The sequence below is a fragment of the Asparagus officinalis genome, chromosome 7, assembly GCF_001876935.1.
Source record: "Asparagus officinalis chromosome 7, Aspof.V1, whole genome shotgun sequence".
NCBI lineage: Eukaryota > Viridiplantae > Streptophyta > Magnoliopsida > Asparagales > Asparagaceae > Asparagus > Asparagus officinalis.
The window spans coordinates 132,773,831-132,794,094 of NC_033800.1; the positions used below are offsets into that span (position 1 = coordinate 132,773,831).

The 20,264-nt window shown below is 30.0% G+C and overlaps 1 protein-coding gene across 2 annotated transcripts; it reads left to right on the top strand.

The window, feature by feature from the left end:
* LOC109848326 (V-type proton ATPase subunit D) lies at positions 3,732 to 18,604 on the top strand. 2 transcript variants are annotated; one of them, XM_020417770.1, is made up of 3 exons: positions 3,732 to 3,979; positions 7,374 to 7,424; positions 17,515 to 18,604. In XM_020417770.1, the coding sequence occupies exon 3, from the start codon at positions 17,559 to 17,561 to the stop codon at positions 18,357 to 18,359; it is 801 nt and encodes a 266-aa protein (XP_020273359.1). In that variant the 5' UTR covers positions 3,732 to 3,979; positions 7,374 to 7,424; positions 17,515 to 17,558; the 3' UTR covers positions 18,360 to 18,604. The 2 variants fall into 2 exon arrangements, with proteins under 2 accessions (XP_020273359.1, XP_020273358.1); XM_020417769.1 differs by lacking the exon at positions 7,374 to 7,424 and having other exon boundaries at positions 3,734 to 3,979.

Here is a 20,264-nt window from a genome sequence, read left to right on the forward strand (position 1 = left end):
AAGAAAAAAGAAAGAATTGAATAAGAATCGCTAGGTTTGTACATGATAAAGAGCAAAAGAAGAGATAAGAGTCCAGAAATATATTAGGACTAGTATGTACCCCGTGCAAAGCACGGCAACTAATTTTTTTATCATTGTATTTTAAATTTACGTCTCTCTAAATTTTAATACATTTGATTTGATTATTATACACTTAAAATTGAAAATCATAAATCATATAAAAATATATGTTACCAAAAATATTGTCATCTGATGTTTATACATACTTGGTCTAAAGAATATATAATGCCAACTCTAAATTTCCTAGATTAAGAATCACCAATTTAATATATTACTAAATTAGTTAAATATCTCTTTCCAAAGTTTTGTTAAAGGCAAAATTTTGTAGCCAATTACTATTCAAGAGGTCAATTTATTTTGTATCTCGAGGGAGTGTTATTTTGGGAAAGTAAAGTAGTTTAAATTGGTCTTGCTATTATCTATTTTTTCATTTGTCATTTTTCTTGTTGTTATACAAAAGAAAGTAAGTCTTTATAATTACAAATTCTCTTTTAAGTTGAAATTTCTATGCAATTTATCAAAATTTTCATTACAACTTCTACCCATATATCATACTCCCTTTAAAAGTGCGAGTTGGGGAAAATCTTTATATGATCAATATTACCCTTAGTTTTTTTAATATTATATTGTTATCCTAATCTATTCTAATTGTCCTATCTTCTTTGAATTGGTAACCAAATGATTTATTCTATTCATAATGAGACTTAACATGTTATTAGATAAAATAAATACGTTTCATATAATTCAAATCCTTTATTTATTTTAGTTCGTAGAAAAATCTAAAAAACATATGCTAGTCAGCACCTAAAAGTTTTTGGACTTTGTAAAAAATATTCTCCAAGTTTTTTAACTTACAAAAACGCCCCTACAAATTCAAAATTTTATTAAAGCATCTTGGAAATTATAAATTTTACTTATCTCAATTCAGTGAGAAATCTGAAAAACATATGCTAATCAGAAACTGAAAGTTTTTTAACTTTGGAGAAAATATATTGTAAGTTTTAAAAATTACAAAAACACCCCTAAAAATTCAAAATTTATAAAAATACCTTGAAATTTCAAACCTATAAACATACTAAAAACCTACAAATAACACAAACAACCCCCAAAAATTTATAAAATTTACAATACACACTCTAAACTTTTTATAAATTACAAAATAAAACCCTCAAATTTATAAAATTTACAAAAATCCTGATAATTTCTGACCTAATAGTACATTAAAAATATATGAATTATAAATATCCCCTACATAATTATAATTTATAGATTAAACCCTTAAAGTTTCAAAAATTATAAACAAACATTTAAACTTCAAAATTTACAAAAAAACACCCTGAAAATTTCAAATTCATTAGTAAATTAAAAGCATAGGAATTATAAATAGTCTATAAACAATTTACAATCTGTAGAAAATGGCTATAAGTTTAAAAAAATTGTAAAAAGTCCTTAAATTTCATAATTTACAAAAAAACATCATGAAAATTTCTAACCTATAAACACTAAAATGAATAAGCAAAATTACTAACAACCCTTAGAAAATTAAAATTTTGCAAAAAATATTATACATACACCTTGTAAAAATATAGGTTTGGGAAAAACTTTTCATGGTAAATATTACCCATAACTTTTTAAAAAGAACTAACTAATTAAAAATCTATTAAATTTCTAATTTACAACAAACACCCTTAAAGTTTAGTGCATTGCAAATTACCCCTCCAAAGTTTGAAAATTTTCAATGATTTTTTTGTAATTCCTTGATTTCAATGTAACATTTAATAGTTTTGTATATTTGTAAATTACAAAATTTAGGGTGTTTTTTACACTAATAAAACTTTTTAGGGTGTTAATTTTGTAGTTTTCTAAATTTTTATTGTGTTTGATGTGTAATGCACATATACATCAATTAACGATAATATTGAAGAATAAGTCGTTCTTAAGATTATTAGACCATAGTTAAGTGTGCATATCACTATTACTAGGCAGATTAGTTTATATATGCAAAAAAAAACCAGACAATCTATATAACGGTTAAAAACTTTTTGACTTTATTGTACTATTTTTTATAAATTATATTTAATGTGAACCCACCATATAATTTTGACTGTGGTCATCATAAATTTAATACGTTTGATTGATTGACTATATATGTATATAGATCATAGATTATTTTACTTTCTCACATAAGCTAATATTTGGTGCTTAATGATTTAAACTATTACTTTTAATATTAATATAAAGAGGAGTTCTAATAACATTTATTTATTTACCTATATTATAATACAATCTCAATTCCTATTTTTTTCTGGAGATTTATTCCATAGTTACGCATATCAAATTAGCAACTAAAATAATAATTATTTATGCTTAAATTAGGATGATTGTAGTTGGTCACTCACTATGGAATTTTTATGAAGATATATACATTACTGTAATTATTTAGGGAACATTAGGAAAAAGCTAGCAAGATTAATGCAACTTAATTAATTTAGAGTTAAATTAACAACTTTCAAGTTAGAGGTGCATATTTAAGAAAATTTATAGAATTGGTATTTTTATTTAAGAATAATTTTAGATTTAGGAACTTATTTGAAAAAAAGGTTAACAATAGACGATCATCATAAGAAAAATATTCAATTACAATAACTACACAATAATGATTAATTCATACATTTCTTTTTAAGCAATCTTATTATATGATTTTATTTATTAGCACATAGTTTTACTATTTAATAAGAAATTCAAAACTTAAAACATGTATGTTCACGTGCAAAGCATGTGCATTGTACCATTCTACCTTAAAAAGAAAAACAATGTTTTATGCAGTTTTTTTTGGGGGAAAAGCATGCTTTCTAAACAATAAATTAGAGCAATCAGAAAGAGTAAATCTTAAATAGAACAGAAGTTTCTATTACCATATACATGCCCTATGTTGTAATTTTGTAAGGTTCAAAAGTAGAAGTTTCTCGAAAAAAAATTTATAATAAAAAAAGCATGCAAAACAATTCTATCAAATAATTTGTTATCGAAGAAAAATTAAAGAATATAAAAACAATAAACAAACATAAAAAAATAAGGTTATGCGTCGTGCAGAAAACAACTAGGGTTAATAGGTAAAATGTCACTCCATAGATTCCTCAACAGAACATAAGAGCTCTAGAATAGCCCAAAGACGAGAGGGCAAAGAAAACCTAAAATGTAAAAAAGAAATTTAGTTATTAGTACCTCATATATTCTATAACACTATTAGCCCCTCAAATATTCGAATTGTTCATAACTTACGACAAATTTTAAGAGATCTTGCAATTTGGCACTCCATAACAAAACTACCCCTAAGCCAATGATTTTCTGAACATAGAAGTGCTTTGGAAGACCATAAGGAAGGGGTATTTTCGTCATTAAGGAAACTCAAGGCCCTTAAGATTTGAGGGACTTACAAGCAACATAAAAGATTTCAGGGATTCATATATAACTATTAAATATCTGAGGGATTAATAGTTAAACGGTTTTTCTATAGAGTGTCCATGGGCACTCTATAAGAAAGGAAAGAGATAGAGAGAAATGAATGAGAAGAGGATTCCAATGCAAATGAGGGGACCCCTCCTTATTCATTTCTCTTTCTCTATCCTCTCTTATGGTGTTGTTTGGAGTTTACTATATAGTGCCGCACTCTAGAGAAAAACCGATAGTTAAATAACTCCTAGAGAACACCGTGTATGCTGTTCTAACCCTAAAATTTTTGTTTGCCCCCAAAATCCAGTCCCCCAATTCCATCCATCGATCGATCTAGGGTTTCCTTTTGGTCCTTGTAGCTGTTCTCTCCACGCGATTCTTCTTCTCTATTTCGCTCTTTGATCCGCCGAGGAGAAGAAGGGTTCGGATTCGTGCTCCCTGCTCAAATTCAACTAATTTATTGATTGTGAGTTTTCTTCTCGCTCTATTTTTCGATTTTTATTGTTCATTAGGTTAGGGTTCTGTTCCTTTGATGTTTGATTGTTGTGGGGATGATGGCATGCGATTTGGATTTGGTTGATACTTTACTTTTCTATACTACCGTTGTTTCTAGATCTGGTCATGTCTATTATTTGATTTTTTGGGTATTTTAATAGAAAGTTCAAGTATTTATGCACAAAAAATAATCTGTTCTTTTTCCATCTATTGATGGAATTCACGATGTATATATTAAAATCGATTTGTTAGCGTTCTGTATGATTCTGCTATGAAATAACTGAGAATTTTAGAAGATTAATAGTGCTTTATGGTTGTGAACGGTTCATATCTATCTATTTTGTTCTGTTTATTTGGGCTTATTTTGTTTATATGTTTGGTTAATTTACCATAAAGTTTTGTCTTTTATAATGTTTATTTTTAATGGGAGGCATATGGTTGTTTTACGTTTTAAAGAGCACAATGGTATTGATTTTCCATAGATCAGAAAATATGGTAAAATTTGTTCTATATACTTTGTGCTTTCTTTAGTTGTTTTATTCACTTTTTAAGGTCTGATGGGATAAACTACCTTGTTATTGATTTCTGATATAATTCTGGATGCTTGTATGGTGATCACCATATGAGTTCCTTTTTTCTAAATTCACTTTATTCTACAGATTTTCTTAATTTATTTTTTATATTTTAGGGTTTCTTGGTGTTTTATATTTGTACTGGGAAAAAAAGTGAGGATCACGTGGAATTTTATTTGAAAGAAACTTTTTTTGGCAACTTCAAATTGCTGTGGTGTCTATTCAGTATTCACTTCTTATTTATAGCTAGATTGTCAGATCTAACAGAATGATTAGAGTTAGATACTTCGGTTTACCTTAAAATCATCCCTTTAATTATAATTTTTATTTGCATATTCTACTTGAATGCTTTTCTTGTCATCTGACTTCATAGGCTGTAGTCAATGTGATTTTTTACCTGCATTTGATACTTACCTGTTTAAAATCGTTTCATCTCATTGTTTATTAAAAACTATCACATCTTATTTTTAAAATTGATGATTAAAAGTTTGTGTAGATGTCCACTCATCAACCCTTGATTCCAAGTCTTAGCCTTTTCTTCCGTTATGTTCCTTTTTTATCTTAAAACTTCACATTATTTTTAATCCTTTTGTTATCTATTTTACCAATCATTCGCTTATACCTCCATAATGTTATACAAACCATGTATCATGAGTAACAACCATGTATATTTTATAAATTAGTTTTTAATTTGACATATTAAATTACTTTTTCTTTGTAGAAATTTCTTCTTTGATGTTTAGACTGTGTAATCACCATATCACCATTCTAGCATAGAAATGACCTCACTCTAAATGGCTTGAAACCAATGTTTGGGTTGCATTGAAGTATATACTATTGCTACTATGTGTATATATTTTTTAAGAATACCATGCCAACACTTTTTAAATAAAAGAGAATATTCTAACTTCTGATATTATAAAAACTAAATATAACCAATTGAATAATTAGCAAAAGAGAACTTACATCAGAAAAGTGTGAATAATAAGATAAAGAGGAAAGGTAATAGCAATGCCAACAGTACTACAAAATACAAATAACAAACTACAATGTAAAGTTAACCTATTTTGTGGAGCTCAACTATTGGCTATAAGCATCAATATTTTCATATATATACTATAATTTATTAAAAAGGGTCACATAATATTATATTATAAAATTGATTTAATATTGAATAGCAATATCGTTGTAATAATATCATTATTAGGAAAAATTCATTATGAATCGATATGTTCTTTATGATATATAAACTATGCACTTCAAATTCTTGTGTCTTTTATAGAGTCAAAAAGTTTGAATACGAGCCTCTCACATGTTGCTCTCACAACAACAAAATCTACTTAGGAGATGTGAATATTTTAAATGAGTTATGTATCCTATATACAATACAATTACCTTATGCAAATGAGTTATAATAGTATTTTTCATTCACATCGTTTGGGGTAAGATTTGATAGGGACCTTGCGTCAAAGAAAAAAGAAAAATTAATATTTAGAACCCATGGCGAAATATATCATAATCATCCTATTCTAATTTTGCAAGAAAATAATTCTTTATATTTTCAGTTTTACTTCTATGATACAGAGAATGAGCGCTATAAAATTGAATGAGAATATTAGATAATATAAATATGAGTGAAACATCAGTTAAAAGTTAACGTGAATGAGTCAAACCACAACTAAAAGTTTAATGAACATATTACAAGTAAATTTATATTCAAAATTTCTTTGCGAATTGAATGACCACCCATCTTTTAAAGACTTCAAGATGCTAATAAATAGAGATGTTGTATTAGATTAATGTGTTTATAATTCACAAATAGTAAATCACGTGGTTACAGCCTGGGTTGAAGGAAACAATGATAATATTTTATTTGAGAGAGTTTATTGAGTTGATCAATCCCACAAAAAATTTATTTTATTTTTTATTTTATTTTATTTTTATCAATTTAAATAATCATGATATTCAACAACGTGCGTTGCATGTGCATCTCAACTCATGATATTCAACCACGTGCATTGCACATGAATCTTAACTAGTAAATATACATTGTTAAGTGAGCTAGGGCTTCACATATCCTTTGGATCATCAACCAACGGTTGAGATTTGTTCCGAACATCTCATGACCACATATAAATATGTTTCTCACATCTCATAAACCCTAGATCTGGCAATTGTCAGCCGAACTCCCCAACCCAAGTCCCCATCGACGACCTGTGCTCATCCTCGCCGCGACGACGCCCTCCTTCCGCTCCGACGACGCCCTCGTCCCGCTCCAAGGACTCCCTCGTCCCCGTCCCGCTTCGACGACACCCTCCTCCCCGCGACGTTCTCCCCCCTCTCCGACGACGCCGTCGTCCCTACCCCCGACGACGCCCACTTCCATCGATCTCTGTAGATCTACCGTGATTCTTTGATTTTTCTCACTGGAAAGGTAAAAAAACCTTTTGCAATTAATTTGTGTACGATTTCGTCGGATTTTGCTTGATTTGTTGGATTTCGGCAATTACATGTATAATTTCTCCATGATATTCCCTTTCGTCGAATAGTTGATGAATAATTTGATATCAAAACCATGAAATTTTGTTAATCTATTGCTTCCCTATTTTTGGTATTTTTTATGCTTAATTTCATGCTAGATTCATTAAATTTGGTTGATCTATCTTATCTCCTAGAAATCTGGTTCAGTTTCGTTGTGAAATTTTAGCTATTTCTTCATCTTGCTTTTTATGTGTTTCGTAATTTATATGAATGAATATGAATGAATGAAATTTGTTTCATTTTTGTGAATAGGTCGGCGTTTTGAGTTTTTAACATGGAAAAGTTGTTTTCTATTAGATACTGGTGAGTCTAATTCATGTTATCTGGTTATTTATTCAGTGTGTCTGACTGATTTATAAAAAAAGGAATTGGTTACTGTAGTAAGATGTGAATAAATGAAATGAGATATAGTTATCTGGTCAATTAAATTTGGCTTGATATTTGTTCAGTTTTCTTCTGTAACTCCAATTTAACTGGGAAGAAGTGATTGTATCTTCTGTCTATTTAACTGACTTATGCTGCTTAGGTTTTAAATTTGCATTATGGAGTTCCTTTTCTAGAATGATGAATTGTAACAGTAAAAAGCTTTGAATGTTTTTTAAGTCTAAAGTATAAATTAATCTGTAAATAGAAAGTTCTCATTGAACAATGGGGAGTTGGTATAAAAAGAAAGTATAAAGTATTGATGCACTAATTTATGAGTTTAATGTTATAGGTCGATGTTTTTCCTCTCTTAGAATCCTATTGAATGGATGCACTAATTTGTTGAAATCTGTAAATAAAAATTAGAAATATATATAAATTGCTTATAAGTTGCTTAATTAAAATTCTTGCTTGAAATGAGCGTTGTTAGTCCAATTTGAAGTCTTAACTCTCTTTTGTGTCTTTTCTTCATACTAAAGGCATGGAATTGCTTGACAGTAAATTCTAGGCAGTAGAGATCTTCCTTCTTAACTACTGCTCAAATGGGTATAAGAGGGCTGAACTTTGCAAGAAAATTATAGCAAGGAAAGAATTGCATGCATGAGTTAAAATGAATGTTTGATCAGGGTGAAATTTATTTTGAGGAAAAAATTGCGTTTTAGTGATCAATGCTGGTAAGTTTTGAATTAGTGTTTTTTATTAACTTTGTGTTGTTTCTGTGTCATAATCTTGGAACATGGTTAAATTTTGAAAGACGTATCTTAGAGTGAAAATAGTCAAATACTTATAATAATTGACTTATCTTTATAGTCTTTACATGGATTCAGGATTTCAGATTATTTAAGAAATGTTCTCAATTTTTTGATATCCTAATAAGCTATATACATTAATGCAAAGGGTTTCAGATTATTTAAGAAATGTTCTCAATTTTTTGATATCCTAATAAGCTATATACATTAATGCAAAGGGTAATTTATTCCCACAAATACAATAAGCTATATACATTAATGCAAAGGGTAATTTATTCCCACAAATACAGTTAAATGAAATAGTCTACATGGGAATAAATTAAGACACATAGTAAAATGAATTAAGCAGATAATTAAAATTAAGTTTTAAGCATTCTATATTTTTTCATGAAGTTTATTCTTTGATCCTAGTATTTGTATAAAGTAATAGATATACCGCTGTCAAAAAACAAATACATATGCATTTTGGTAATACAATGACAAGTTAAAATGACAAATAAAAAACTTATGCTATATTTTCTCATGAAGTTATGAGTTTAATATTATAAGTCGATGTTTTCCCTCTTAGAATCCTATTGACTGGATGCACAAATTTGGTAAAATCTGTAAATAAAATTGGGGATATATATATTGCCTATAAGTTGCTCATTTAAATTTCTTGCTTAAGATGAGTGTTGTTAGTCCAATTTGAAGTTTTAACTAACTCTCTTTTGTGACTTTTTCTTCATACTAAAGGCAAGGAACTGTTTGAGTAAATTTGAGGCAGTATAGATCTTTCTTCTTAACTGCTGCTCAAATGGCTATAAGAGGTGCGAACTTTGCAAGAAAATTATCGCAAGGAAAGAATTGCATGCATAAGTTAAAATGAAAGCTTGAACATGTTGAAATATATTTTGAGGAAAAAAATTACCTTTAAGTGATCAACTCTGGTAAGTTTTTAATTAGTATATTTTAATTACTTTGTGTTGTTTTATTGTCATAATCTTGGGACATAGTTAATTTTTGAAAGGGGTATTTTAGAGTGAAAATATTTATATTGATTTATCTTTATAGTCTTTACATCGTTTCAACAGCTCTATTGTATATACCGCTGTCAAAAAACAAATACATATGCATTTTAGTATACAATGACAAATTAAAATGATAAATAAAAAACTTATGCTATTATCATTAAGTTTCTTTGTTCTAGTGCATCCACCATTTAGCGTGACTGGGTAGCATGAATAGTTTGGATGTACATTCTTAATTTGTTTGATGTTTTGAGGAAAGGAAAATATCAGTTATAACTACAAATTAAAAGGCTTTATTGATTCTTGTTGCTAATTGTTATTGTTGGCTTTTTGTGCTTACATTGAGGTATTGGTTGTTAGCTTCTTGTGGTATATAATGGTCGGTTTGAGCTTAATGACAGATGGCTTTCTTTGGTACTCAATTCTGGTATGTGTTCTTTTGGTTTATGTTTTTTAGATGGGCAGTGATGATGATAACAAACTGAGAATGCAACCTATTTTAATTAATTATGTAATGTTTAGGCGAGGCAATTCTGTGTGGAATGCAAGCTACATTGATATTACAATGTTTGGGTGATGTAATCCCTCATAATAGCAGCCTACATTGCATCATAGTTTTATAGGAGAGGCAATCTTTTATGACCAATCTATTTTTATCATGAGCCCTAATAAGTCCTCATAGATTTTGGTGATGAATTCGAGCTTGTTTAGCTCTAAGTTTAGTAGGAATTGGTGTTATTTTGTAGCTTATATAATTGACATACATAGTTGAAAGAGCTGGTTTTATCATGTAGCTTTTATAATTGAAAGAGCTTGTTTTATCATGTAGTCGGCAACAATATCTTTATAATTTGAATAAATTGATAGATTTGTATTACTTGTGAAGTTCGTAGAGCATCAAAATATACAACATCATAAATTGTTGCTTCTGAAGCCTTCATAAGTTGTTCTCACTGTGAGTATTCCTACATGTATGATGAAAAAGTTATTATCAGTAGTATAGATGGTTCATAATTTATTAATTCAAATGTTATGTTTCACAAAAATTATATTTTAAGCACTCTATTTTCTCATGAAGTTTATGAGTTTAATGTTATAAGTTGTTGTTTTTCCTCTCTTAGAATCCTATTGAATGTATGCACTAATTTGGTGAAATCTGTAAATAAAATTGGGCATATATATAAATAGCCTATAAGTTGCTCAATGAAATCATACCTGCTTAAGATGGGCATTGTTAGTCCAATTGGTTCTCTAACATTTGTGCTAATTTGTTGTGGTACTTGAGAGTTTTGATTTCCATAATTGATCTAATTGGCAACACAAATTTATATATTCTCAGTTGATCTATCTATTATTGAATTCATTCATTCGGAATATGAGCACATGAGAGTATATAGTTTTACGTTTTTGAAAAAAAATATAACTACCACCATAATCAGAACATAACATTTTATGTTTAATAATCATTATACTTGCTTAACATTGGTTCATAGGTATTAAACTTTGATAAGTTCGATAACTTCAAAATTTAGGTTTGTACCTATGAATCACCTTCAATAGCTTCGATAAGTTTTGTAACAGTGTAGTTCTCATTGTCCGTTTCATCATTATAAAAATAAATCTATGAAAAATACATGTAAAGCTATCTTTAAATTTGTAGGATATTATTGCAATATATTAGATAAATGTATTAGATCATTAATCAAACAAAAGAATTGCTTACCTTCTTCGAAGTTGTACTTTGTTAGCTTAACTTGAACTTTTAGTCTTCCCAATAATTGATTTGATAATCTCTAGGAATATCTCCCTTTCATTGTTCTGCACAAAATCAGGCATTAGTTACGCAATTCTTAATACATTTATCTTCTAATGTGAAGCAGTTTGATTATTAAGCACTTCTTAATACATTTATCTTCTAACGCACAAAATCTCTGGGAATATCTCCCTTTCATTGTTCCTCCATCAGTGTTAGTTACATGCAAAAATTAAGTACCTTTTTCAGTGTTTTTTTCCAGATCATAAGTAGAAATCTTGATCAATTTTTCAGCTAGGTAAATTCTCTGCTATTTCTTCTAAGTTTTTATTTCTCTTCTTCTTCGTCTTTTTTCTTGCCGCCGCTTCTTTTTTTTATGCCATCCTGTTGTTTTGTATTGCTTATGGCCGCTGTTCTCTTCTTCTTTGTCTTTTTCTTGCTGATGCTTTCTTTTTTTATGCCATCGTGTTGTTTTGTATTGCTCCTGGCTGCTGCTCTCTCCTTGGTTTCCTTTCTTCGCTCTTTTTTTTTTGGTTGAATGGAGTCCTGATTTGCTGCTGCTCTGATTTTGCATACTGGCGGCTACATTAATTTTTCCTGATGTAGTGAGGGCTGTTTTCTTGAGTGAAGTTTGAATGTAAACCTATTGTTATGAATTTGGAGGGAGAATAGAATATTTCATTATCTTAGTTGTATTTGAATTTTGAATCTTTAAATTTTGAAGTCAGCCGCTCATTTTTCATGTGTGAGATGTGTTCTGCTACAGTGATAATTCTACTGTTCAATTTACTGTAGTATGAACAGTGATTCTTTGATCCTCCTATTTGTATAAAGGAATAGATATACTTGGATCAATTAAATTATATTATTACTCATAATTGATATGCATAAGAGACAAAATGTGTTGACAATCTTAAACTATAAAACAAACTCTATTGGCCCTCTAACATAATTTTTTAATGCAAGCAACCCCTAAAATTAATTTTGAAAATCTCATGGTTTTGTGGAAGAGTTTGGGTGTAAAGAACAAATGTTAAATTATCTAAATCTAATTAAAGTAGGATCATATAAGTTAACCCCATACATGAAATATATTTTAACAAAAAGCCATATATAAGTATTATAATTGGCATTGAGATCAAAGATACGTGTGAGATTCTCTTTGACTTTTATACAAACAATATCTATTTAAATAATAATAGTATAATTAAACTTTGTGATCTGAAAAGAAATCAAACATATAATATAATTAATTTCTTTAAAATAATCTAATCAAATGTAATAAGAAGAAAATAAATGAAAGTACTGTGAAAGTTGTAATTTTATAATTCATAATTCTTAAACAATCTAATCTATTCTAATAAGAAGAAAATAACAAAGACACATACTTGTTGAAAGAGATAAAAGTACTGTGAAAATTATTGTAATTTCTTGATCTGAAAAAAGATCAAATATACAATATAATTAATTGCTTTAAAATAATCTAATCTAATCTAATAACAAATGCACATGCTTGTAGAAGGAGATAAAAGTGCTATAGAAATTATTGTAATTTCTTAGCTTATATATATTGGTATATGATGTTGCATGTGAGAGGATAACAATTATAAATAGAGTTCTATTTAAATAATAATAGTATAATTAAATTTTGAAACTAACTTGTAGTACTTTGAACTATTTCAATTTTAGTCGGTGAGAGATCCTCACTTTGTGTGTAATTATTAATCATATAGCATGTGAATAATTGTTTGCAGATTAGCATTATTAATCATGTAGCATGTGAATAATTATTTACAGTTTGATCATTGATCACATATAGGAGCGAGGGTGTAAATTTGGCATTTAATAAATCGTCTAATTAAATTAAGCGTACCGTGAACTACTTGAATTTTAGCCGGTGAGAGATCGTCACGTTGTGTGTAATTATTAATCATATAGCATGTGAATAATTGTTCTTAGGTTGGCATTGTTAATCATGTAGCACGTGAATAATTATTTGCAGTTTGATCATTGATCACATATAAGAGCAAGGGGGTAAATTTAGCATTTAATAAATCGTCTGATTTACCTAAGCTGCTCTTTCATTTAGGTTTACATTTCAATTTGAACTATATCTTTATCTTCATACTATGTATATTCAATAAGAATTCTTCAATTTATCAACTTACTTTTAATGGATTAGTATTTGAATTCCAAAGGTATTTTTGTCAACTAAAAGATTTTCCCGAACTCGTGTTTTAAAGGGAGTATGACTAGTTTTTGTGCACGTGCAATGCACGTTGTATTTTTTGTTTATTTTCTTACTATAAAATAAGTTAGATTCATTTTGAGTTAAAATCTATAAACATGAATTATTACATTTACCATAAATTTTATTTAAATATTTTTTAAAAATGTATGAAATAGATGATTAATTTTGAAAATCTCTAAGGGGTAGGAATAAACAACTAACAAGTTTACAGTGGAAGATAGGAGAACGTAGTACATTCTTAAGAATTATTAATCTTTACTTAGTTTGTTTATAAAAATAGGATCTCATTATTAGCTAACTATAAGACCTAGTACATTATTTTTTTTGTTGGACGTTCAAGGCAGGCAGAGGACCCATATGAGTCCTCATCGCAATGAATATTATACAATATAAGTATAAAGAAAAAAGGAGGGTTGATCAATGGTTTAGTTGGTGAGGGAAAACTCTAGCAGCTTAATTTGGTATGTGAATATATAATATATGGAGATGGAGAAGGGTGGTTTTGAAAATAGGGGGTGCGTGTGGGTAATTAATATGGTTTTTGTTTATGTGGTTTTCTTCGTTCATTTTGAAGATATCTGTGGTCCTGTGGATATATGTAGTTATAGCATTGATGTTCTCTTTTGGTTTTGTGGAAAAGTTTTGATGTTAAAAAATTAAATTATCTAATCCGGTTAAAGTAGGATTATATAAGTTAAACCCATTCATGAAATTTATTCTAACCAACACCCATGTGTAAATATTACAATTGGCATTGAGATCTAAGATATGTGTGAGACTCTCTTTGGATTTTATACAAACAATATCTATTTAAATAATAATAGTATAATTAAACTTTGTGATCTAAAAAAAAAGATCAAACATACAATATAAGTAATTGTTTTAAAATAATCTAATCTAATCTAATAAGAAGAAAATAGATGAAAATGATGTGAAAATTGTTGCAATTTCATAATTCATAATTTTAAAAAAATCTAATCTAATTTAATAAGAAGAAAATAACAAAGGCACATACATGTTGAATGAGATGAAAGTGCTATGAAAATTATTGCAATTCTGATCTGAAAAAAATCAAACATACAATATAATTAATTACTTTAAAATAATCTAATCTAATCTTATAAGAAGAAAATAGATGAAAGTGCTATGAAAATTGTTGATATTTTTTATATGAAAAAAAATCAAATATACAATATAATTAATTACTTTAAAATAATCTAATCTAATCTAATAAGAAGAAAATAACAAAGGCATATACATGTAGAAGTAGATGAAAGTGCTACGAAAATTATTGTAGTTTCTTAACTTATAAACATTGATATGTGATGTTGTATGTTAGAGGATAACAATTGTAAATAGAGTTCTATTTAAATAATAGCAGTATAATTAAACTTTGAAACTAATTATGCAGTACCATGAACTACTTAAATTTTAGTTGGTGAGAAATTGCCACATTGTGTTATCATATCGCAGCTGTTTGTTTTAATTTCTTTTTTATAATTTTCAGAATGATTTTCTCTTTAATTTGTTTGGTGGATTTTGTAAATACCCGGTCCACATTATGTATATTTGTAGGTCTGCATTGTTTCGTTGTTCGACCTCTGGGGCGGACATTATTTGTCTCACTAATTTGTTTGGTTTTTGCATATACACCATTCATCTTGTATACATTTGTAAATTTGGCATTTAATAATTTCATTCATCTTTCAATTTCAATTTAAACTATATCCTTATTTTCATACTATGTATATCCAATAAGAATTTATTAATTTATCAACTTACTCTTACTTAATGGATTAGTATTTGAATTTCAATGATATTTTTGTTTACCAAAAGATTTTCCCAAACTCGTACTTTTAAAGTAAGTATGATATGATATGATAGTTACAATTTAAAAACAAATATATAATGAAATGAGATGTGTCACCTAGTATCTATTTAGAGTCTTTTAGGGGTGCTAAACCGTATCCATATTCGAGGAAATATCCGTAACTGTATCCATTAGAATACGAATATGGTTACTCAAATCTATAACCAATAGGATATGATTACGGATATGGTTTTGTAGTGAAATATCCGTATCCGAAATATCCGAATACATATTGGTCATACTCTAAAGATAGTTTTGATTTTTAGATTATGGATTTGTGGTTAATTTTGATGATCAAGATGTCTAATCTTAGCTTTTCAATCATAATGAACATATTAACGAAATTTTTTGTATCACGTGAACTATATTTTTCTCAATACTGTCTAGTTTTCTCATATCCTTTTTGTATCTGTATGCATATCCGTTTATATATCCGCATCTGTATCTGTAACCATATCCTATTTTAGCGAATATGGATATGAATTTTTCTTACCGAGGTATATCCGTATCCGTATCCGAGATGGGCAAGCGGATATGGATATGATAAGCAACATATTCGAGCCGTATCCACACTGAATACACTCCTAGAGCCTTTGTACGAGACGAGAAAGATAGTCATTTATTTTATATGATAAGTGGTTAGTTCGGTTAATCATCGTATCTGCTACTTTAAACTTTAAAGTAAAACCTTAAAATAATTGTTCATACTACAGTAAAATTTTAAATAATAAACAACCGTCCATGCTACAGTAAAATTACGAACCTCCAAAACACTGCTCATGCTAAGTAGAATTTTGTGCCTAAAACACTATTTATGCTACAATTAAAATTTTGAATCATATGACAAATACTATTCATTACAGTAAATGCATTGGAGTAATTACCAAACTTAGTAGAGTAAGATGCTGTTTGGTTCATTTCTTAGAAACCTAAGTTTGAGAGATTATTCATGAGAAATAGATTGTGGGGTCCATTTCCATATTTTCAAGCCAATTTCATGACATTTTGGAAGGAAATTAGTTTCCTTAAATTTGGGACCCATAGCACTATTGTCTTACTAGTAGGTGAGTCTCACATGCACAACATTTCTTATTTTTCCTCTCTCAACCAAACACAAGAAAAGTAAATCAAACACCTTCACATGGGTGTGTCGGGTGTTTTGATTTCCTTCTATTAGTTTCTCAGCCAACCAAACAGCCCCTAAAAAATACAACAAAAATAATGAATAATACTAATCCTAATTAGATGTGCAAAACAATATACTAGATTGTGCTTAGCACGAGATTAATAGCAGTGTTGAACAACGTTGAAATACTAATCAAGTTGATCTTAAAATTATGTTCGGTGATTTGAATTGAATTGTGGCAATAAGTAAGCCAGGAGGATCAAATACTAAGCCATTAACCAACAATAAAACTAGGACACCTTGACACTTTGCGGAACTAGCATCTATCTATCACATGCGATAAAGTTCATTATAGAATTGATATATATTTTCAATATCTGGTTCAGGTCCAAATCTAACATAAAATAAATAATTTAGGCCCCCATCCCGGGTGTCAAACCTGTTCCTGTTTCGGTTTCACATCTAAACATTTTAAACCGATCCAAAACTAAATCCAACCCGTCAAACTACATATTTCGGATCTTAATGGGAACCCGAACCATAAAGCCCCAACCCGTTTCGGATCCTACTAAGAAATTTCTTCTTCATTATTGATCATTTTCCTCTCACAAAGAAGGGATCCGTGAAAAAAAATTGTTTTTGTTTGAGAAAGGGGTTTTAGATCAGTCATCTGAAGATCAAATCTAGGGTAATTTTTTTTGTCTCTTAATTGTTTCATAGATCTTGTACTAGTAGCCGAACCGTTTCAAGATTCGATCCAAATTTTTTCCCCATAATTTTATGGTTAATTTTATTTAGTTTAGTTGTCGTAGTTGCAGAATCTAGAGTTATAGGACTAGTATCAGATCCTTAATATTATTGCCAATCGAGCTGAAATTTTTAAAGTTCATTTTTTTTGTTTTAAAATCATAAAATATGATCTTAAACTGTGGAGATTTTGATCCTTTTAAAATCTCTAGTTTATGTTTGTTTTACACTTTTTCTTGATTAATCCTCGCTATTTGATCTCTTATTAGATTTTTTACTTAGTTAGATCTCTGCTTAATATTGTTCAGAAGAGAGGCCCTAACCCTAATAGCGGTTAAAGTCCCTGTGTCTCTTAATCAGACATAATTGGTCTGTAATTTGTGAATTTTCGCCGTGATTGTCGTAAATTATCTTAAATGGAAAATTAAGCCCAACTTAAGTAGTTGAAATTGTTTTCGTTGCAGACTCTCTAGACATCAATTGCCTTTGTGTTCCTCCTTAATCAACCATGTCCGGTCAAAGCCAGCGCCTGAATGTGGTCCCCACCGTCACCATGCTTGGTGTCATGAAAGCCCGGCTTATCGGTGCCACCCGTGGCCATGCCCTCCTCAAGAAGAAATCTGATGCCCTGACTGTCCAATTCCGTCAAATACTCAAAAACATAGTCTCCGCAAAAGAATCCATGGGCGAGATCATGCGTGCATCCTCGTTTGCTTTAACCGAGGCCAAGTATGCTGCGGGTGACAACATCAAGCATATTGTCCTCGAGAATGTGCGCTCTGCTTCTGTTCGTGTTCGATCTCGCCAGGAAAATGTTGCGGGTGTCAAGCTGCCTAAGTTTGAGCACTACACTGACTCGTCTCTAGCTGATTCCAAGTCCTCCAATGATCTCACAGGGCTTGCCCGTGGTGGACAACAGATACAAGCTTGTCGTGCTGCGCATGTTAAGGCTATTGAGGTTTTGGTGGAGCTTGCTTCACTTCAGACTTCTTTCTTGACTTTGGATGAGGCTATTAAGACGACTAACCGGAGGGTTAATGCTTTAGAAAATGTTGTGAAGCCAAGGCTCGAGAATACGATTATTTATATTAAGGGGGAGCTGGATGAGTTGGAGAGGGAAGATTTTTTTAGGTTGAAGAAGATTCAGGGGTTCAAGAAGAGAGAGGTTGAGAGGCAGATGCGGGCATCAAGGGAGTTTGCAGAAGAGCAGGTTGCTGAGAATATCTCGCTGCAGAAAGGGATCTCGATTGGTGCAGCTCACAACATGCTTGTTGCTGGTGGAGAGAGGGATGAGGATATCATCTTCTAGTGTTTTTTAGTATTGGTTAGTATTCTTGCTTCTTCAAAAGATTAATTTACTTTGTGCTGTTGCTGTGCTTTGTGGAATTTCAAATAAGAATGATGATCTTGTGTCATTCACTTCTTGACAACTGTCTTATAATAATTTCGGTGCAAGAGCTTGTATGGGGAACTTAATGTCAATGTATTACTTCTAGTGGATACGTCAATAACAAATTTTGGTGATGTTTATGAAATGTCAGGTTGTTTTGCTGCTTTAAACTTTCTGCTTCCATTATCTAGATATCAAAGATGAGTATCCTCTATGTTTACACCCCTAGCAGGGTGATGCCTTATAAACTCTTTCAGGTGATGCTTTTGGGTTATACCTTTGTGGTGTTCATGAAGAATTTAATTGTTTGGTGAAATCTATACGTGGGGGACATGTTGTAATGTTTTTAGCATGCTAATTCTGTCCAATATAAGTCAATTGATATGCCAATCGCAGTTAAGGCAGACCAACAAGATATCTGAGGTTTGAATTACTACAAGTTAATTTGACAGTGTTATGTCAGGAAAGAATAATAAATCAGCGCATATAAAGCTTGTGATTATACTCCGACTTATTTCATAACACAATCATAGTAAATCATCATTTAACTATCAAAATCTATGAGCGGATCCCTCCATCCACAAAGTTGAAAACCATTTGTTTTAGATCCACAGTAGAAATTTAAACAAATAGAAAAGAATCAACAATAGCGAAGAGTGGTTGATCGTATTTATCTCTTTATTATATATGGTTGATGGTGAAAGAGTTACTGCATTGATGTATAAATATGTGTTGTTTGCCATGTTTTTTTATAATAACATAAGAAATATCTGAATCTACGGATTTCAATTCTGTGGGTGACTGATCTTCAAATATATATGGTTAGGCATCCAAATTGTTCATTCATTCAGTGTCCACGGAGTTACAGGCATCCTCTAATTTTTTATGGGTCGATGTTTTGATCAATGATCACTCGCTATTTTTGTTGACTTGGCTAACACATATAATGCAATAGCATTATGGAAACCCTTGAATCCTTTAGGTTTCTTTTGGATTTCCAGCTTCTGAACTTTCTGAACATTGCTCAATATTGTGGGGCTGAATCCTTTAGGTTTCTTTTGGATTTCCAGCTTCTGAACTTTCTGAACATTGCTCAATATTGTGGGGCAAATAAGTGTTGTAGCTATACATTGTGCAATTTGTTCCCAGGACTAGTTATGCATGACTTCAGCTATTTCTCTCACAGCATATTGATTATCTCAGTGTAATTGGAGGTACTTACTATTTCAGAGTTTGATGAAGGTTCATGTCCTTTTAAGAAATCATATTGGAAAATGGAGGGAAATGTACATGTTCAGTTATAAAGAGAGTTGGACTGAAGGAGAAATTGTAAGAGGAGTTAAATTAAATTAACCGTATAAGTTTAATAGGTTAAATTGAACCGACATCTGTGTTATCTGTGATCATTACTGGTATAAACCAGTAATTCTTCCATAATTCTTCATGTTAAAAGGGAAAGATTTTGTGAAAAATAACCCAATTTTTATTCTATTGCACATAAGTACTAGGGCAACTTACCATGTTGTCCAACACGTACATGTTTAAAATTTTTTCCTTTTCCTGAATGATAGTGTTCTGTTAGCTTTTTTCTTTCTGGATTATGAATATTTGAGCTTTAATTTTTGTATAACTAAAGCTAAGAGGTGTTAGAATGCTGTTGGATAAGTTGAAACCTGTAGGCATATACTGCTGAAAAATTCAAGATTTGAACTATATATGGTGCCCAAAGTGAAGGTTAAAGTGCCATTTCTGTAGTACTGTTAAATGTTAATAACCTTCTATGGGGATGGATAAAAAGTGTTCATGGGTACTGTATAAGGTGCT

Excerpts from the sequence above, each read along its gene's own strand:
- LOC109848326 (XM_020417770.1), top strand. The coding sequence starts at position 17,559 with ATGTCCGGTCAAAGCCAGCGCCTGAATGTGGTCCCCACCGTCACCATG.